This window comes from Phragmites australis, chromosome 4, assembly GCF_958298935.1.
Source record: "Phragmites australis chromosome 4, lpPhrAust1.1, whole genome shotgun sequence".
NCBI classification, from domain to species: domain Eukaryota; kingdom Viridiplantae; phylum Streptophyta; class Magnoliopsida; order Poales; family Poaceae; genus Phragmites; species Phragmites australis.
The window spans coordinates 48,192,625-48,213,071 of NC_084924.1; the positions used below are offsets into that span (position 1 = coordinate 48,192,625).

Genomic DNA, 20,447 nt, shown 5'->3' on the forward strand with positions numbered 1-20,447 from the left:
TACAGAGAGCTTGAGGCTCCCGTGTTCTAGTTCTGCCCGAGCTTGTTCGTGATGTTCTTTTTCTATCGTGTTCATATCGCCTCGTCTATGTCTTGTGTCGTCTGAACTTGCCCTTTTTTTATTCCCCCTTCATGTGTTCTCCATCCTTTCCTTTTACAGGCACGCCGACCTCGACTTATCCTGAATGGGAAAGAGGGGGCGCGAGTGCCAAGGCACCACGGAGAAAGGCGTCATCATTCCGTTTTGGAGAAGTGACAGGGGCGGTGGAAAAATACGGCGCGCATCCGACCACCCGCCACTGTAGACGTCCTCCGGTGCTATTGAGAGGGCCCACCGGGCAGCCAAAGATGCGCCCGGTGCCCCTGTCTTGTTCTTCTGTCAGGGCAGGGTGGCAGGCGGAGCTCTTCGATCCTGGCAACGTTATCCCGAGGCACCCGGATGATACGGGACGGGACCCGTGCATTTAATGGACCCACACCCCCCCTGCCAAAGCATGACAGGGTCTGACACTAGGGCGTGGGCAGTTGAGAATGTCAGGATGTCAGGCCGCGCGTGCCTATTAAATGCGGCATTGGACCTTTGACTGGCTGACACCCCGCCGATGGGACCCTTCGGGTCGTCGGGCGATCCTGCGTGAACCTTCGGGGAACCAAGTGCTCGGGGGCTGTCACGTACAGCCCTAAGCACTCTCTCCTGAGCACTCCTGTAGGACCCTTCGGGGAACCGAGTCCTCGGGGGCTGCCACGTGCAGCCCCGAGCACCCTCTCCCGAGCACTTTGGTAGGACCTTCGGGGAACTGAGTCCTCAAGGGCTGCCATGTGGCAGCCCCGAGCACTCTCTCCCGAGCACTTTGGTAGGACCTTCGGGGAACTGAGTCCTCGGGGGCTGCCACGTGTAGCCCCGAGAACTCTCTCCCGAGCACTTGGCTGTTTGGATCATCGGGGGACTATGGTACTCGGGGGTGAGTGGGAACCCTTCGGAGCACTTTCTTCCCGGTACTTGGACTCTGCGGGTCATCGGGGAACTGGGGTGCTCGGAAACCAGAGGCTGCGGCCCCGAGCACCTTCTCCCGGAACTTAGATTCTTCTCATCCTGCAGGGGGGACCACGCGGGATGGTGACACGTGGCGGTCGATCGGCCTGGTCTCGGGACTCAGGGACCCCTGGTTCCCGATACACCGACAGCGCCACGTGCCGCCTTGCTGGTCTGGCCTCGGGACTCGGGGACCCCTGGTTCCTGTGTCATCGACAGACCCCGTAGCCCCACCAGGCACTCCCACGAAGGAGGGGAGAAGCCGGGAGCAGCCTAGACCGAGGGGGTGGGTAGGGGAGGGTGGAGCAGTGCAGCCATTGCTGCTCAGCCGGCACGGCACTAGCGTCGTTGCATAGTAGCAGGCCCAGCGTCAGCGACACGTTGCCGTCATCGAAGCTGCCAAGGTGGCCGGCCAAGTGGCCGAACGCCATGAACCTCTCATCACTGTGGTGGTGCGTGTGCGTGTCCTACAGAAGGTTGTTGCCGTTACCAACAGCGCCTGCCCCATGGGGCTTAGGATGAGAACGCAAGGCGTCGTCGAGGCTCGACAGGCCGACGCCGCCGGCGCTGAGCCCGCCATGTGGCGAGCGTGCCCAGGGCGACAGAGTAGAGGGCGGGGGGCAATAGAGTCGCCCCCGATGGTGACGCCCTAGTGTTCCCCCGGCCACCAAGGCCGCCGCCACTCCGCTGAGGCAGCCGACCGAGCCAGTCGACCCAGGGAGGCCAGGCAAGACCAGTGGAGCCCGAATCCGGACCCCAAAGGGCGGATCCACCACTACCAAGAGTAAATCGGGACCCATGGTGTTTGAATCCAGCCGGCCGGAGACAAGGAAGGCCGGATTTGCCGCGATGGAAGTACTTCCAGTGGGGGGAAGGAGAGGAAAGGGGGGAGCTCAGAGGAGAAGAAGAAAGAACAATGGTCGCGACGCCCTGACTTCGTAGCTGCCGCTGGCCGCCGCCGCTGATGTCTGCTAGCCGACGGTGGCGATCGGATCTAGCCTTGCTTTGTGGGTGTTGGGTGGTGGTGGAGTCGCCAGACACGGGCGACACGGGGGTCACTATTGTTCTCTACTTTTCCAAATGCACACTTTGTTAAACACATACGCAAAGCGTCCACTTACTTTTCAGTGCGGGATTATTATGAGATATATAAGTTGATCAGGTTGATACACCTAGCAAAAATAAACTTCTATAAAAGCTGAAAGTGTCGTCTAAAATTAGATATTTTTTTTACCTTCGGCAAAGGGTTCTACTCATGAAGGACAATCTAAAGAAAAGAAGATAGAAATGCCGTCAAAAATGTTACTTTTGTTAAAAAATGAAACAATAAAGCATATCTTTTTTTAGTCAATTCGCCCGTTCCGCTTGGCTTATTATCCATATAGCTACAAAACTTTACCCACCTTGAAGTGCAGCCCATATAATGTCAAGTTGGTTACGAGGTCTTAGTAAATATTTGAAAAGCTAATATACTAGCTTCTTTGCAGGTTTACGATTGAATCAACACAATCTCGAAAGATAACTTCTACGGCATACCAACTACTTAAGCAGGTAGTCAGGTTGTTCACCAGCCTTGGCTTGAGTTATAGACTACATAGTCAGACTTAATAATCCCAGAGGATATCTACATGTTGTGCTGCTTATGCTTCCATCTCTTAGTATTTTTTTTTGTGTTCTCTTTTGTATTTGGGTTGTAAGCATCTTCAATATACAGATGTCAGGAGCGGTTTAGATTGGTTGTAATCTTTTGTTACAATAACACCAGTTAATAAAGCTTTCCCTTATAAAAAAAGTTGATCAGGTTGATGGGATTGTGTTGATCCAATCGGTTCAATGGAATGGTATCAAAGAAATCACGAGTCTAAAAACGTCTGTAAGGATACTGTGGTTCTTCATAAACACTATTTAAAGAATGGAGTAAAATTCATAAAACTACATTACAATTGTCAAAACTATCATAAAACTATATTTTTTTCCTCCTATTTCACAAAATCACACTTATTTTTCATCAATTTACCACAAAACTACCTTTTTTTTTTCAACTGTCACCAAACTACATTCACTTTCCTATTTCACAAAACCACACTTATTTTGCATCACTTTATCACAAAACTACACTTTTATTAATATGAACAGATTTGATAAGATAGACTCACGTGTCATACTTACACGATTCAGTCCTCACCATTCGCTGACGTGGCCGACTACTCTATGTCACACTTGCTTGCCAAGTTAGTAGATTCTACGTGATCTTTGGGCTCATTCTCTTGGAAGCTACCGATCTAACGCGAATAGAGTTTCTGAGCGTGAAAAATTAGCGTTGGTAAGGGTTAACATGACACCATTTAGTTGCCCAAATTTTGTGATAAAGTGATACAAAGTAAGTGTGATTTTATGAAATATAAGAAAAAAAATAGTTTTATGATAGTTTTAACATCACAGTGTAATTTTACAAAATATATTTGAACCATTAGATCACCATAACGACCAGATACACACACATCTCAAAGCTAATCGGCTTATACTTCACAGTAATATCAAGCAACTATATATATAATCTTCCACTTAGGCCTTCTCCACCGGAGTCGGCATTCGGCCCGCGGGCTGTATCCACGTCAGATACGGGACGTCACGTGCCCGCAAACGACGTCCAGCAGAGTCGGCTTCGGGGTGAACAGCGATACGGCTCGCGTTTGGGGGCGGCAAAGTTGCGGGGAGGATGCGGCGTCCGCTTCACTGTGGGAGGCGCGAGTGGCGAGGAGGTCGTTGGTCCCGCGGAGCGGCGGAAGCGGAACTGGCGAGTGGGTGCGGAGGCGAGGCGGGAGGCGGCGGAGGGCGGCGGAAACGCGGAGGTTCCGGAGACCGGGAAGTCGACGAGTCATCCCCGTTGGGCGACAAGTGCGCCGACGCAGATCCGGCCGGCGAGGTGCAAGGATCGCCACCTTCGGTGTGCTCGGCGGCAGTAGGAGGCCCGTGGTCATCCCGACGGCCCAGGTATGTCCTCGGCTCCCAGATCCACTGCTTAGGGTTACGCGGCGAGCGAGCGGAGGTAGGGTTCTCCGGCAGGGGTGGGGTTCTTCCGTTTGGTCGGCCACATAGGTTGGTAGGGTTTGTGTTGCTGCAGATCGACATTCGCAGAGGATCGCCATGTGCAGAAATGTTTTGGCACCCGATCCCCTTTGGTACGAACCCCTAATCGCGTGCAAATGTGGCCGGCACCGACCGAATTGATGACGAAATCTTAGGGTTTCTGTGTGCGCATGTAGGATCATCTGCACACTAGCAAAATTCCCTATTCTTGGTCCATTTTGGTGGTGACTGACCTGTTCTTGGTGACTGTAGTGTGCTTGATTTGTGCCTTTCTGTGTCGAATGCAGTGCGAAATAGGTTATAATTGATGAACTTTGGACACCCTTGTTTGTGCCTGGAGATGATGCTAGTATGAAACATTGCTATGTGTTTTGGTTCCAGCAAATCCTGTGACAATAGCTTCGGAAAGTCATGAACTATTGAAAAAGTTTACTTGGGAATGTATCTTTGTTGCACTACAGCATTGTTGTCTAGCTGGGAAAGGTAGGAACAGCAGCGCATGTAGGATCATCTCCACAGTAGCAAAATGACCAGTTCTTGGTCCATTTTGGTGGTGACTGACCTGTTCTTGGTGACTGTAGTGTGCTTGATTTGTGCCTTTCTGTATCGAATGCAGTGGGAAATAGGTTGTAATTGATGAACTTTGGACACCCTTGTTTGTGCCTGGAGATGATGCTAGTATGAAACATTGCTATGTGTTTTGGTTCCAGCAAATTCTGTGACAATAGCTTCAGAAAGTCATGAACTATTGTAAAAGTTTACTTGGGAATGTATCTTTGTTGCACTACAGCATTGTTGTCTAGCTGGGAAAGGTAGGAACAGCAAGCAGTGTTTTAGCAAAGTTGAACCTCACTGCATAGGCTCATGTAGGGTATTTTTAGCACACTATCCTGGAGTTAACAAAATGTGTAACACTATGCAGTGAGGCTTCGCATCCTTTGATTGGTGTAGGGCTGGGATGAGTAGGAAGTGTAGGGGATAATGGGAATGGCAATGAGGGCTGGAAATGGTACATCTTTGGCCATCTGGGTAGGAGTAGGAGGTGAACATTACAACTAGTTGTATGGAAATAATGTTTTTTGTAGTGCAAGAATCACTGCTGTCTGGACACTAGAGTAGGATATGATCTGTTGCAGTAATGACATATGTTGTGTAGGGTACATATGTTGTGTATGGTACGTATGTGCAGTAAAGAGTACACCTGCATTGATTGAGTCCCTGCATAGGGCACAAATTAGCACATGTTCCTTTAGTCATCCTGAACCCGTGGTTGTAGATGGACCGCGCAGCGCTTGTCGCTCTTGTGTCGAAGATGCAGGACCATGTGGAGGAGTCGGCGGCCGCTTTGAAGAAACTGGCCATTGACAACTTGAGTCCAGAAAGCACCCCGGCTGCCGTGGACCTCAACATGGCACTACTGCATGTGGAAGACATAGCGGAGGACTTGGAACAGCTTGTGTTCCAAGTTGAAGACTGTATGCGGGACGTTGGCATACAACCTGTCATGTTTGATCATTTTTTTCGGTTCAATGGTACAACCTGCCATACTCCAACACAAGGTACATAGTACTTAAATTTCATAGTACTGAAATTACATGCCGCTAGTGCATACTACTGAAATTTCATACTCCAAACAAAGTACATAGTTCCAAGTTTCATGGATCTGAAATTACATCCCCATAGTTCGTACTACTGAAATTACATGCCGATAGTGCATACTACTGAGATTTCATACTACTGAAATTACATCCCCATAGTTCGAAATGACATAGCAAATTCGACATACTTTCGAAGAAAAAACCCACTACCAAAGGACAACGTGGACCTCATTTTATTTAGTTCACTACATTTAAGTTTGGACTACTCTCCGCCATGGAGCTGCCATAGATGCTCCACAAGATCTTCACGAAGCTAGTGATGCCCCTGCCTGCTAGTTATCATCCCATACCTATGTGTAAAGGTTTCAACAGCGGGTATCGGGGTGTGCAACGGCTCCACATGGTCACCTGAACCGTCGTAGACGTGTTCAGCATCATCATCACCTCTCTCATTTTCCACTATCATGTTGTGCATGATAATGCAGGCGGTCATGATGTCATGGAGGGTTTCCTGATCCCATATCCTTGTAGCCCCCCTGACTATAGGAAAACGAGACTGCAGCACACTGAAGGCGCGTTCGACATCCTTCCGTACCACCGCCTGCTGAACGACGAAGTGTTGCCGCTTCAGTCCAAGCGGACAAGATATGGGCTTCACGAATGTGGCCCATTCCGGATAGATTCCATCTGCAAGGTAGTACCCCATGTTGTAGTGGTGTCCATTTATTGAGTATTGTACCTGTGGTGCCACACCAGCTGCAAGGTTGTCGAGCAGATGCGAGCGGTGCAGAACGTTGATGTCGTTCAGGGAACTCGGCATTCCAAAGAAGACATGCCAAATCCACAGGTCCTGCGACGCCACCGCCTCTAGTATGATCGTCGGAGAGTTGACGTGGCCGGTGAAAGAACCCGACCAGGCTGTCGGACAGTTCTTCCACCTCCAATGCATACAATCGATGCTTCCCAGCATCCCCGGGAACCCTCTTCGCTCGTTTGTAGCAATCAAACGAGCGGTGTCCTCCTTGTTTGGAGAACGGAGGTACTCATCGCCAAACACCTCGACGACGGCCCGAACAAACCGCCTCATACTCTCAATGATGGTGGACTCTCCGAGTCGGAGGCACTCATCCAGCGAATCGGCAGGAGCATCGTATGCTAGCATACGAAACGCCGCAGTGACTTTTTGCAACGCGGACAGTCCGAGCTCCCGTGCCGCGTTCCTCCTCTGTTGGAACCACGGGTCACGGTCCTCAACTGCCTCCACGATTCTGAGGTACATGCCACGTTTCATCCTGAACCTGCACAAACATGAACAATAAGACGCCACGCACATACATGTGTTCATAATACTACGTGAGGAGACTTTCTATTCACACTTGTACCTGCGCCGGAATATGTAATCGGGGTACACAGGGGGATCGACGAAGTAGTCATTGAACAACCTTTGGTGCCCTTCCAAGCGATTCCGCTGGATACGGCGACGTCCGGGCACTGAACCGCCCCAAGCTCCGCGCTGTGTTGCCGACGACTCATGGATCGCGGCCACAGTCGCAAGGAACAAATTATCTTCCTCATCGGAAGAGTCATTGCCGAAACACAACTCTCTAATGGTGTCGTTCCAGGCTTCGTGAGGATCCATTTTTCGCTTTCTTGCAAGGTCTCACTACCTCATCCCCTTATATATAGGCCACGATTATTCCTTCCCTTACAAGCCACCGCACGAGCCTTCCGCAGCAAGACTGGAGGCCTCCTTCCTATCCTTCCATGGCACATCAATCCCTTCCACTACAAGCCACTACTCATTGGTCTTCCGCAGCAAGATTGGTGGCCCTGCTTATTGTCCACGCTAGACACAAGTAGAAGGCACAAAATACTATCGTTGCAAACATTCATTTCTATCTCCGGTCACAGCAGGGGCCGCCAAACACTGTGTCTACACGCTCATCTCTCAACTGCCATATATACTGCGCAAAAAATAATTCAATACAGATTACCTCAGTTCTATAACACTAATTTGTACCATGCTACATGTCCAAATGAAATTGCTACGGTGGCGGTTATGGCGGTTGGGAAAAAATCAATTTAATATAGGGGAGAGAAGATAGCGGACGACATATAGAGTAACTGCTGGAGATGGCTGGAATGAGGGAGACTGTAATAGTGATACATGATGCTGTAATAGTGTTTTAGATGATGAAAATTTAGGGTAGCTGCTGGAGATGATCTTAGCCAAACAAATAAGTGATGTTCTGCTATGCTTGCAATTAAACTTTCGATGCCTTTATCCCATAAAAAAACTTTCGATAACTTTATGGATGTTAAGAATACACATGTCAAAATGAAATGTGTAAAATGTTGTCAATAGTTACTTTCATAAATATCACTATTTAAACAATGTTACATTAAAATTAGTAGTAAATAGTTTGTGATATCTAACTATGCGTTTAGTTTCTTGTATGCTCGTCCGTTCTGAATGAGCTCATACAGTATCGAAGGGCGTGCCGTTTGGTTTCTAGAATGGGACCAGCTCAACCAGGATGAGCTCTACATATTCCCAGAATATAACTGTAGATGCTGCACGGAACGATACTAGCAAATCCACCGAATCATTCGGTGCAAGACGAGTCGTCCGGTCAACAGTACTCGTTTTTTATGTTCATCTGATACTTAAAAATCAAAACAGTAGTGTTTTGTTGCTTTAAAAATTTTAGAATTGTTTAACATATTTCATAATTCATGCGTAACTCATTTTAATTGGATTCACTAAAAAACTTATGTAGAATTTAAACTAAAATTCTAAAAAAATTATATTTATAACTTCTAATAATTATTAGGGCTCAAATAAATTCTAAAAATCTAGAAAAAATCACTAATATTTGTATTATATGATGGATTAATTTTTAAAATTATTTCCAATCTTAAATTATATAGTGAAAAAAATGAGTTTCTTGGTAACGCTATAGTTATATGTATTTTTATCATCATATATAGCCTATCTAAGATCAATACATTCAGCCAATCAAACAAAATCTCGTACCAAGTTGTCTCATTCCATACAACTAACTAAACAAATACTTATAACATCATATACATCTAACTAAACAAATTATTTGTACCACATCATCCAGTCTTTTTCCATCTAGTCCAATCCCATTCAAGACGATCATATGCCATTCAACTTTATTCAGCCAACAAAACAATGACTAAAACATCACTTATTTATGACTAAAGGGTTTGGGCAAGGTCAGCTAGTGATTCTACTTCCAATCACGATCGGCGGATTCACAACAAGGGAAACAAAACTAAGCAATTTTGAAAGTTCAACAAGAACTATCTCCTCCATATTTTCACAGGATACATTTTACAGTGCGCACATAAGCACCACACTGTGCACAGTAAGAAAATGAAGAAAAATAAAGAACAAATAGGTGCCCTGTGATACACCTCACCTCAGCCATTCTTACACTAGCTAGTTTTACCACTACACATCGGAAGCTCAAAACACTAACGACGCCATTCTTATTCCTGAAAGTTTGGCACGAATAGTGTCAAAATCCCACTATTTTCACCGACCAATAAACCTTCACCAGATCACCAGTTCACCAACTTCGGCAGAAAGAAGCGTATAGCACCAGCTGGTATAGTGGTGTGCTATAGCCTCGACACGGCCATGACGTGCGCCACCGGCTGCTTGTCGCGGCGCCCGCTGACCGTCGTCGTCTTCCCCTTAGGCTTCTGCGCCGGCACGGTCGGCTGCAGCTTACGGGCCACCTCCCGGAGCTTGACCTTCTCGACCTTTCCCAGCGCGTTCCTCGGGAGGGCGTCGACGACCACCACCTTCTTGGGCACCATGAAACGCGCCATGTGCTTGCTGCAGAATGCGAGCACGTCGTCCTCGCAGGCCCCGGCAGCCTTGCTCCTGGCCACGACGAACGCGCACGGCGTCTCGCCCCAGCGCGGGTGCGGCATCGCAACCACCGCCGCGTCAGCCACGGCCGGGTGCCGGAAAAGCACCTCCTCCACCTCTTTGCTGCAGATGTTCTCCCCACCACTTATGATCACGTCCTTGGACCTGTCCTTGATCTCGATGTACCCGTCCTGGTGCACAACGCCGACGTCGCCCGTCAGGAACCATCCGCCCTTGAAGGCCTTCTCGTTCGCCTCCGGGTTGTTGAGGTAGCCCTTCATGACGCTGCTGCCGCGGAGGACGATCTCTCCGACGGTCCTCCCGTCGCGCGGCACGCTGATCATGGTGTCAGCGTTCTTGACGTCGGCGTCGGCGAGGGACAGGACGCTAACCCCCTGCCTCGCCTTGAGGCGCGCGCGCTCCTGGAGCGGCAGGCGGTCCCACTGGTCGCGCCACTCGCATGCAAGCGCGGGCCCCGTTGCCTCCGTGAGGCCGTAGGCGTGCGTCACGCGGAAGCCAATCCGCTCGACGCGCTCCAGCAGCGCGGCTGGCGGTGGGGCCCCGCCGGTGAGGACGTGGACCGCAGCCTCGAGCTGCTTGTTGGCGTCTCCCTCGAGGAGGATATTGAACACTACCGGCGCGCAGCACATGTGTGTGACGCCATGGCGGGCGATGGCGCGGTAGATGCTCGCGGGATGCGCGTCGCGGATGCAGACGTTGACGCCGCCGCGCGCCGCCATGCCCCAGGTGAAGGTCCAGCCGTTGCAGTGGAACATGGGAAGCGTCCACAGGTACACGGGCTCGTTGCCCACCCCCCACTGCAGCAGCAGGCTCGTCGTGCTCAGGTACGCGCCGCGGTGGCTGTAGAGCACGCCCTTGGGCGCCGACGTCGTGCCCGACGTGTAGTTGAGCGTGACCGCGTCCCACTCGTCGGTGAGCGGCGGTAGCTCCGCCTCCGGGTCGCCGTGGGCAACCAGCCCCTCGTACTCGAGCTCGCCGAGGCGGACCCCGGTGGGCCTGTCAATGTCGTCGATGACGGCCACGAGCGGGACGGGCGCGCCGGCGTTAGCGACGAGCTGGAGCGCGTCGCTGGCGAGGCGCACGTAGTCGTAGTCGACGAAGAAGAGCTTGGCCTCGGAGTGGCGCAGGATGGTGGCCACCGCGTTGGCGTCGAGGCGCGTGTTGATGGTGTTGAGCACTGCGCCGGCCATCGGCACGGCGAAGTGCATCTCGTACATGGCCGGCACGTTTGGCGCGAGGACAGAGACCTGCACGTTTTTTTTTTTTTTTTGAACACAAATACGGGTTCAGCAACAGCAACACTCGGATTGCGCTTCGTTACGCGCTCAGTCGCAAGTAAGGTTGCCTTTGCCTACCACGTCGTTCTTGCGGACGCCGAGGGCGAGGAGCGCGGACGCGAGGCGGCAGCAGCGGCGGTACGTCTGGCTCCACGTGAAACGGACGCGGCCGTAGATGACCGACGTGCGCTCGCCGTAGACGGCATTGGCGCGCGGCAGGAACCCCACCGGGCTGAGCGGCACGTAGTTGGCTGCGCACCTGGGAAGCTGGTCCATGCTCGATCGGATCAGGACGCACTCGCCACTATGTGGTGGTGTCCGCAGCAGACAGCAGTGGCTGGCTTCGAGGCCAATGTGGTGAGGTGAGTGAGCGCTACTCCGACGGCCGAGGAGGGTCGCTTTATATAGGAAAGGCAGGGCTATGCGAGCAACGCGAGTTCCGTTGAGACGGGACGGGCCGGGGCCCTGCAGCGAGAGTAGAGTCGAAAGTTGTTTGGGAAAAAACGGAGCTGTTCCGGGGGTCGGGGCCAGAGGTTGCAAGGAAAATGAAGTGAAAATGCGGCGCTGCCAGCTTGTCTGTTTGTTTTGTGGCTGTGGACCATGAGACCGCTGCTAGTGGTGGTGGTGTGCAGGAAAATGCAACTTTCGTAAACGTGATGTGTATGTATTTTTTATCTTGATCGTATTTTATTTTTATTTTTTATTGATTCTACTATCTATCTTATATTAATTTTATCTATCTTTTTTAATCTCAATATAAATATACGATCGAGATAAAGAGAACATGTATCCCATGTTGTGAAATTTTACTTTGGGGCCAGCGAGAGGAGCAGAGGAGATGATCCGGTGAGAGCTTGTGGTGAGTGTGCATTAATGATGAATTAATATAGAGAAATACTATTTAAACAGTAGAATAAACCTTGTGCTACAGTGCTATGCATTAATTAATTACTATGCATGGTAGAAACAGTTACCCAGTTTACTGTGCACCTACCCTGACACTCGATCCTTATCCGTCCGTCGTGAAATCAACGCCTCATATTGAAGCTAATGTGGAGCACTGTTTATTCTCTGCATTACCGATGATCCCTTTCCCACGGAACAAGCTTGTGGCGAGAGCTTGTAATCGCCGCGGAATTTGAGCGACGCGATTGATTTCATGTGCGCTAACAAGATTGGTAATGCTGGTACAGTGGGTTCGCAAACTTGGGTTCGGATGATCCGGGACACTTGTCAGCCGTTTTTACGATCCGCGGGTTGCATGGTTCGCAGCTTACAAGAGCTTCGGCTTCCCTTCATTTCCTTGTCTACAGAGATCCACGGAAAGACTAATCCCCTCCTATTCGGGACATTACAGATATGAATGGATCAACTTCAACTGATGTTGGATTGAACTCTTATCCTGTCCCCCCCCCCCCCCCATTGGACCTCCTCCCCTCTGTCTCCCCACTCCATTTCTAGTTTTCTACTCCGAGATCTGTGCAAAACTTCTTCATTTGTATTTAGTATACTTGTACACTTTAAAAATTGTACATGTTGGTACAACATGCATCTCATAAAAATCTGGTAAAAAAATGCATACATATTTGCACTGAAGAAAATAAAAGAGGTGCACAAAATTAGTTTTTTTCTACAGATTGTTTGAGATTTATTCCTATGAATTTTTTGCCAAAGCCCATCTTCATTTATTAATTTAAAAAACCATTTGCTCAGTAAACACTTATTCTGCACATCTAGGTTTAGAATCTCAAGACCCCCTTGATCCTTAGGTGTACAGAGAATGCCCCATCTGGATAGCCTATTTTTTTTTTATGTTCCTCACATTGCCAAAAAAAACCTAGATCTATATAAATCTAATTTCTTAAGAACTCCTCTTGGTATCTCAAAGAAAGATAACATAAATATAGTAAGACTACTTAAACTAAATTGATTAACACTAATCTTCCTCCGACTGACATCAACTTTCCTTTCCAAGAACTTAATTTTTTTAAACGTTCTTCAACCTCTATCCAATCTCTATTAAAATTTGTCTATGATGCATTGGAATTCTCAAATATCTAAAAGTGTATGAGTCCATATGACACACAAAGATATGAGACTACTCTTCGTATTGTTTAGTTTCCCCATAATAAAACATCTCATTTTATAAAAATTAATTTTTAGGTCAGATAATTGTTCAAAAATATTTTTCATAAAAAGATTTGTGTCATCTGAATATTGCAAAATAGATAGACCATCATCAACTAATTGAGGAACTACACCTTTAATTTGTGCATTCTCTACAGCTCTCTTGATTGAAATTGCAAGCATATCGGTGATAATATTAAACACGATAGGTAAAAGAAGATCTTTTTGGGATAAACTTTTTTTAGTTTGAAAGTGATGGCCTAAAATATCGTTAACCTTCACCTAAAATATCGTTAACCTTCACCTAACACTTACTCTCAAACTATCTGTTCAATCCACTTACATCAACAAGTAGAAAACTCTTTCATACTTAAAAGATTGTTACAGAAAAGACCGTCTCACTTTGTCGTATGCTTTTAGAATAGCAATGGGAAATCCATGGCAGATAATATTCCTATCAAATTATGCCAAATAACATCTTCAAAAGACAAACCCAGTCATGAGCAGACAGTTGAACGCACGTACGAATTATCCTTTCACCTTTTTTTTATTGTGTCTATCTTTCGGTTCGTCACGTTGGCATATTCTAATCTCAGTACGGGTCCCCTGTGTCTGTTAAAACAGGGGTTCGTGTGAAAATCTTGTTTGGCAATTTAGCATTGACTATTAGAACGACCGGGCCAGTCTTGGCAGTGCTTTAATTTGTGAAAACAAATTTTATAAATTTTGATCTAGAATTTTTTTTGTGAGATTATATCTATATCATCATCTCGTGATTTAACGACTGAGTTGAAAATGATAGAGAGTAGACAATGTAATCATAAAAGAGGTAATCTTTTGTATGACTAGGTTCTAGCTCAAGTCGAGACTTGACACTGCAGACCAAGCACACTACACGTGGAGGAGTCGAGCTAGCTAGCCACTGTCAGTGAACTATATTTGGCACTTCTGCATGGATTACTTGACGCACTGTAAATGCAGAGAATCACATGGTTACACCGTCAAGAAAAGAAAAGTAGGACGAAAGGCACGTCAAACGAAGTAAACGTTTGCTACGAACTCGCTATATCGTCAGCAAGTTGGTCAAGGTCAAGCAATATATAACGCATCGCGAAATGGAACGCCGAAGTGTCGTAGGATCGCCGGCGCATGTAACGTTTGTGCAGACGAACTGGTGAAGAAAAAGCTCATCTTTTTTTTTCCGTATTTCGTAACAGGCGTCTTGAGAACCTACAGAAATCGTAGTACAGTTGGTGGTTAGTGGATTTCTCAAAACAAAACAAAAGTTGGTGAGCAGTTCTGCCGTCGGCGTCACCGATGCAAAGCCACAAACGATCAGTGCGTGTAACTATGCGCGACGTTGCTGCCCAGATATTTTCTCGAGCCTCGATCAAGGATGCATGCGACGCGAGCTGTGGCGCAGGTCAATGGCACAATTTGCGCGAAAGAGACAGTAGGTGCAGTCGATCAAGGATAACTCCTCGCGTTGCTCTCACGGACGAGACCACCTTGGCCACATTTTCATGAGCCCAGGACAGACGGTAGTGGAGCTAGCAGCAAAGGAGCAAATGGAGGACGGCGACTGTTTTTGGAAAATAATTATATAAGACAAGTTTTATGTATTTAGAGTTTAGACTTAATTTATAACGTGACATGTGATAATTTATTTTCTTTCTTATTTTATCGTACATAATTTTTTTTATCTTTGTTATAAGTTTTATGATAATTTTTATCACATATTATACTATAAATTGGATCCAGTCTCTAAATACATGAGACCTGATCTTATAAGATTATTTTCCACTATTTCACCATTGTCATATTAAACTTATAAGCCAAGTCTATTATCAAACTCATTTTTTAAGTCTATTTTCAAACAGTTAAGTTTCGGGTTGTAATCCAGTGTTACTTTGCATATCCTTTTCTATATGTGAAAACTGAAACATGTAGGATCGAGAATGGCAATAAGAGAGGAATGAATAAACACTTTACTAATTTATTTCGAAACTGATAGACTTCTCTTATTATGGTCACCGAACGCACCTCAACACTAAACGAAAGCAAACTACGGAGAAACAAGTTGCTATAGAAATCACAAAAGAAGGCATAGCTCTCATGGTTAGAATTGAACACTAGATTTCATTGAAATTCAATCTATGTGTCATTGCACATAAAAAAATTACAACTTAAAAAATAAACACTTAGATCTAAACAGATAGAATCCGAATGAAAGAACTCTCCAAATTGATGATTTAGAGATAATGGTATTTAAGACTCACTTGTATATATTTGTATGTGAATTTTATATCTCTAGTAATAATAAGAACAATTTCAAAAAGAGACAATTTCAACCCTTAAACAAAAACAAAAATTACAATAAAAACCGAAAAACTCGCAATGAATCAACGGAGCTAATAGAAGACTAAAAAGAGATGAACACAAGTATGAGAGCAAACTTAATCTTCGTTAGTTGGATCAATCATATTTTTGGCAAATTACAAAGTATTTTGCTCGTAAAAAACTCTTACCTAATACATAGGCTAAGCTAACATCTCTCCATCTTTTACTGTAGCACTCAAACTCAAATGGCTAGCTCAAGCTATCCTCACAGTATTATCTCTCTATTTATAGGTCTAAATAGGTAGCTTAGTTTTTAAATTTCCTTATTCCCAAAATATCATTCTCTTCTAATAGTCTTCTACCTACTACTAGGGTATTTTGGTCAATTTTGTACTCTGTCCATCAAACGGCCATAGCTTCTTCATGACTTAGCTTCGCATCGATGTAAGCTTTACGATGATACTACATGCACTCAATTCATCCACGATTTTAAGACCAAACCATGAAACTTTTCTCAAAGTGTGACTCACTGCCACTTGCACCGACACTCCATATTGCGATCTTAATGGCCGGCAAAGTCTCTTCCGCTCGTGATCCCTTGGACCGCCTGTCACTTGTACCGGCATCCCCCTTTGTTGAACTTTGTCAACCCGTCGTCTTCATCCACCTTTCCATGTTTTGCTTCACCTCGATGTGAACAGCTAGGACCACCCTCTCCGTTTGATCTCCTTGATCGTTGACACCAAGCACCCCATTTAGCCCCGATCATCCCGCCATCGACTGCCAAGTTACATCCATCACTTACACATTATGAGACAAGCACACACATATCTCCAAATCATATCCAGTTAGTTTCAAATCAAAATGCTTAGTTTAAAACACATCCCAGAAAAATTGTGATGTCGGATGATCCGATGTTTAATACTCCTGAGTGCTGTACCATCCGACGTGTTCAACTCCTCCGATAAACTATTTTGCAACCTCTCTGCGAGAAATATTCTGGCGTGTCTATCATATTATCGTCGGACCATTCGACATGTACATCTTCTTCGGACCAGCCATCTTACAACCTCTTTGCAAAAATATTCCGGCGAAGCATCCAGTATTTATCCCTTTAAGCGTCAGACCATCCTGCGAGTACAAGTCCACCATAACCAAGTTTGCAACCTCTCTGTAAGAAAAACTCTGACATTCACTTCACTCCGTTGCCGAACCTTTCCATGTACACTTCAATTTTTACATTTGGCTTAAAATAATTCGGCGTGAAAACTTCCTGAGCATTAAACCATTTAGCGCGTTCAAATGTCGCCGCAATTCTTCTAAACTCAAAGACAAAAACACTAATTCTATTTTTCTCTACAACTTTAATTAGTTAAGATCATAATTACAGTACATAGATAAACTTATACAATCTCACAAATTAACAAATCAAATTAACAACCTTATCAATCACTTATCACATATAAAATCAGACATATTTCAACTTAATTTCTTAAAAACACAAATCACATCCACTCGTAGGAGGTATCTCCCATTTCCGGGATGCGATCGCGTCGTGTATACGTATTCACTGAAATGGCAGCAGCATTCTCCGAAGGACGGCTTGATATAATCCACGTAACAGAGATGCCATCCTGATATATTTTTGTACGGGTGCAGGGTGTGCTGAAATTGTGATCACACGATTGATGGAATCTCGCTGCACTGAAGATATTTGTTTTCTCGTCAAGTTAGTGCAGAAACAGAATTGTGATGATGAATATGACAATTCGATTCGGTGACGACGTATGCTTCAACTTTTCAGCGCATACTGTGACAATTATAGCTCTTGTTGGATGCTGACTGAAAGAGTAAGGAATTGGTTTATGGTGGTCCATATATTGTTTAAGCTTTGATGATGAATTATATAGAGTTATAATATTTGGAGGATAAGAAATCTCTCAGAGATAAAATAAAACATATGATTGTAATTCTAACAAATCTTATCAAATCAGGTAATCGTGATACTCTAATTCTAATTTACCATAATAGTCAAATCCATACCGTATACTCTAATACTGACATTACCAAATCCTTGGGAAGAAAGTTTCTCTCGGGTGTACGCACTATAACTGCTTGCTAGATAGGTGTGCAATCGGTAGGTGCTTATATTATAAAAAAAAAAATTGTGGTACTCAGTCAACAGTATATTCCATATTACATATAGGTGGGTGCGTGGTCAGTTCATCTTTTTTTTAACTGGGTGCTGATCTTGCTCGACCGGCTACCGTACCTACTCAGCATCCAAGCTTGAGCAGCCAGTTCAATCGATCTGCATCTGAAGAAGCGCCTCTCGCGCGTATTTGGATTGGATAAACTCTCCATCTTGCTGACGAAACTTGGGTTGAAGAAATGCACAGCGATATGCAAAACTGCTGCAAACCAGTCGTCAAAAGCAAGGGCGGATCCACCGTAGAGGCAGGGGGGCTCAAGTCCCTTATCCTAGACGCATCTGGGAGCTCTCCGCATTCTCCTTTTAATTTTTGTGTATAAAATAGGAAGGAAAAAAAGAAAAGAAGAAGAGTGAGAGAAGAAGGAAGAGAATGAAACTCTTATATTTAATGGTTCTGAATCCATCACTATCAAAAGATGCAGAACTCAGCATTCAAAAAGCTGCTAGCTATGTGCTGATCTACTAGAGCAACGTGGTGCTTGCGTGAGGTGGGTAGTAGAGCCAGCTTCTTCGTTGCTCAAATCATGCAACGGAAGCCTGCTGCAACATACCTTAAAAGCGCTAAAAAAAACGGAGAAGCAGTTGAATCAACTGTGTGGCTTCGGATCCAATTTTGAACAATAACCAACTCCATCGGCATAGAATGGCATCTATGTGAACGAGCAAAGTCTCGGGCGATAAACTCGGTGGGGGAGCGAACCGTTGGTCGGAGGATCTATTATTAGCTCTTGCACCATTCATGGATACGCATGGAGGCTCGACTCCATGGTGGAGTTTGAGCCCGGTCGGGTTCATCTTTGTTCCGCACCTAGCTTCGAGTCTCTAATAAAAACCATACAAATAAGGTATCACTGTTAAAAAAAATAGAATGATATCTCTCGTCTCTTAATAGCTCTTGCTGACGAGAGAACTGCGAAAACGTATATGCATTAGATTTGAACATCCAGGACTGGCTGCAAGTTGATAAACATAAACAAGCTATAATCTGCCCCGAATTCACTGTCATGACGGGTATTCGTTTGCGTTGTTGTGAACCTACTTTCGGTCTCCAGAGTACGGTTGCGCGTGTTTCGGTGAGCTGTGAGCCGGTCGGTCAGTCACCCGGTCCAGGCAATTTACACGGGGGCGTCGCTACGACGCACGGTGCTGCGCGCGTCGGTCTCGAGTCCAAGTCTCTGTTCCGGTCGGTCAGCCAAGCAATGGACAGAACCAATCGTTTCGTGACCGAGGACACGAATCGTTTTCGTGGCTTGGGAGTGGTCTCTGCCTTTTGCCGATTCAGCTCAGCCGTGAGATGAGACCAGCTTTCGTGAAGGATGGAAAGGACCAGTGCTCTGTTTGAAAGAAAAAACGTTCGGAGAATTTGTGTTTTTCCTTGCGTAGATTTCATGGAAAATGTCCATTCGGTCACGTAGGTAATCAATCAGCAATTCCCTGGGCATTCCACCCGCAAATAGCTTGCAATTACTCATGCATTCCAGTTTTTCTAGAGATCGAACCTCACTAATGCGTGTTGTTCACTTGTTGGCAAGCGCCTTTTTCATTGAAAAAGTTGTTGGATATTTTTTGTTTTGTTTTGTTTACTTTATGTTGAAGGAGGTGATTCAGTCTCCCGGTACGGCCTCAGTTGCTGAACGTTAGATAATTCAGGGCTTCAGTTAGCCACGATGTGCTCTGCGCTTCAGTATATATGTACACCTGAGTAATCAATACAATGCAAGGGCATTTTACCATCTCTTATACTTATGTGCAACTGAATCTCTACCGCATCCTTAGACTACTTCTAATAGATAGTATCATGCGTATTTATTAGATGCTAGTAGTATTTTTCACTGATTTGGCGTAGAATTAAAAAGGATAGAGAGCCAAGCGGTATCTTTCCTAAGACATGCTCAGGACGAAATCCTAGGCATCATATTATACATAGCGATTTCAATTTTATTTTATAATTTTTTCGTTCACCGGTGAAAAAACGAAATTCGCAAAAATTCACCGAAATTTCGTCCCCTGCTATGTGGTCTACATGCCAGTGAGCGAAAATTTCAAAATTAAATATTTTGTTCCCCTCCAAAATTCCCAAATGTCAACGAAATTTTATAAAAAAAATTGATGAAATTTTAATCCCTCATTGCACCCACCACACGGACCATATGCCAAACAGTGCACACTGACGCCGGTCCACCGCAACGCAACCTCCGCACGCGGTCAATCAATAGTGAACGAGTCCCCACAAAAAAAAAAAAAAAAAAGTAGTGATCGAGTCCATGACGGATCGATCGATCGAGATGGTTATATGAGAGTGAGACCAAGGCCACGGAGGGGACCTGTGGTGAGGCCAAACTAGACGAAAACTTGGGGGCCGCAGGACGTGCGCGATCGTAGCAGGTAAGGTACGCAACGCACGGATAAGATATTCTACCGGCAAGGGGAGGAATCCTGGCCACCAACTGCAGCTTGTTGGCTCGCAGAAATTAGCAAGAGTCGGTACAAGTGCAAAAAGAGAAAGATGTCAGTAAGAGGAAATGGCAAACACTAACGCATATATGGTCTTGCGCATTCAGACCGGCTGTGGCAGGGGCGAAGACGACCGAAATGAGGAGGTGCCGTATGATTACTGTACACCCGTTATATTTATTTATTGTTTATCATAGCTATATTTAGTAACAATTTTAGTTGGAATAAATGTCTGTACACCCGCTCTCACAGCGTGGCCGTGCCAGGGCCCATGATCGGGACGCCAATATAAACACGCGCGACTGAGTGGTCCGTAGATCAACGGCAGTCTGGTCCCGTATCCGGTGTCCTTCCAAGTCGCGGCAGGTCGCGCTTGATTTTTCGATCGG

At 46.0% G+C, this 20,447-nt stretch overlaps 2 protein-coding genes across 2 annotated transcripts; both read right to left on the reverse strand.

Annotated features, from left to right (window-relative positions):
- Positions 1-1,241: 1,241 nt before the first annotated feature.
- LOC133914899 (uncharacterized) lies at positions 1,242-7,359 on the reverse strand. The gene is made up of 3 exons (XM_062357869.1): positions 7,103-7,359; positions 6,460-7,018; positions 1,242-1,499 (listed from the first exon to the last, which is right to left on the reverse strand). Exons 1-3 carry the CDS (start codon positions 7,357-7,359, stop codon positions 1,242-1,244), a joined length of 1,074 nt encoding a protein of 357 aa, XP_062213853.1.
- Positions 7,360-9,124: 1,765 nt separating this feature from the next.
- On the reverse strand, positions 9,125-11,410 carry LOC133916994 (trans-cinnamate:CoA ligase, peroxisomal-like). Its single transcript, XM_062360912.1, has 2 exons — positions 11,004-11,410; positions 9,125-10,895 (listed from the first exon to the last, which is right to left on the reverse strand). The coding sequence occupies exons 1-2, from the start codon at positions 11,199-11,201 to the stop codon at positions 9,372-9,374; spliced, it is 1,722 nt and encodes a 573-aa protein (XP_062216896.1). The 5' UTR covers positions 11,202-11,410; the 3' UTR covers positions 9,125-9,371.
- Positions 11,411-20,447: the final 9,037 nt, after the last annotated feature.

Coding starts and splice junctions, on each gene's coding strand:
- LOC133914899 (XM_062357869.1), bottom strand. CDS start 7,359: ATGGATCCTCACGAAGCCTGGAACGACACCATTAGAGAGTTGTGTTTC. Junction 7,019..7,102: donor GATTACATATTCCGGCGCAG/GTACAAGTGTGA, acceptor ATGTTTGTGCAG/GTTCAGGATGAAACGTGGCA. Junction 1,500..6,459: donor CAGCTGGTGTGGCACCACAG/GTACAATACTCA, acceptor AACCTTCTGTAG/GACACGCACACGCACCACCA.
- LOC133916994 (XM_062360912.1), bottom strand. CDS start 11,201: ATGGACCAGCTTCCCAGGTGCGCAGCCAACTACGTGCCGCTCAGCCCG. Junction 10,896..11,003: donor GCGTCCGCAAGAACGACGTG/GTAGGCAAAGGC, acceptor AAAAACGTGCAG/GTCTCTGTCCTCGCGCCAAA.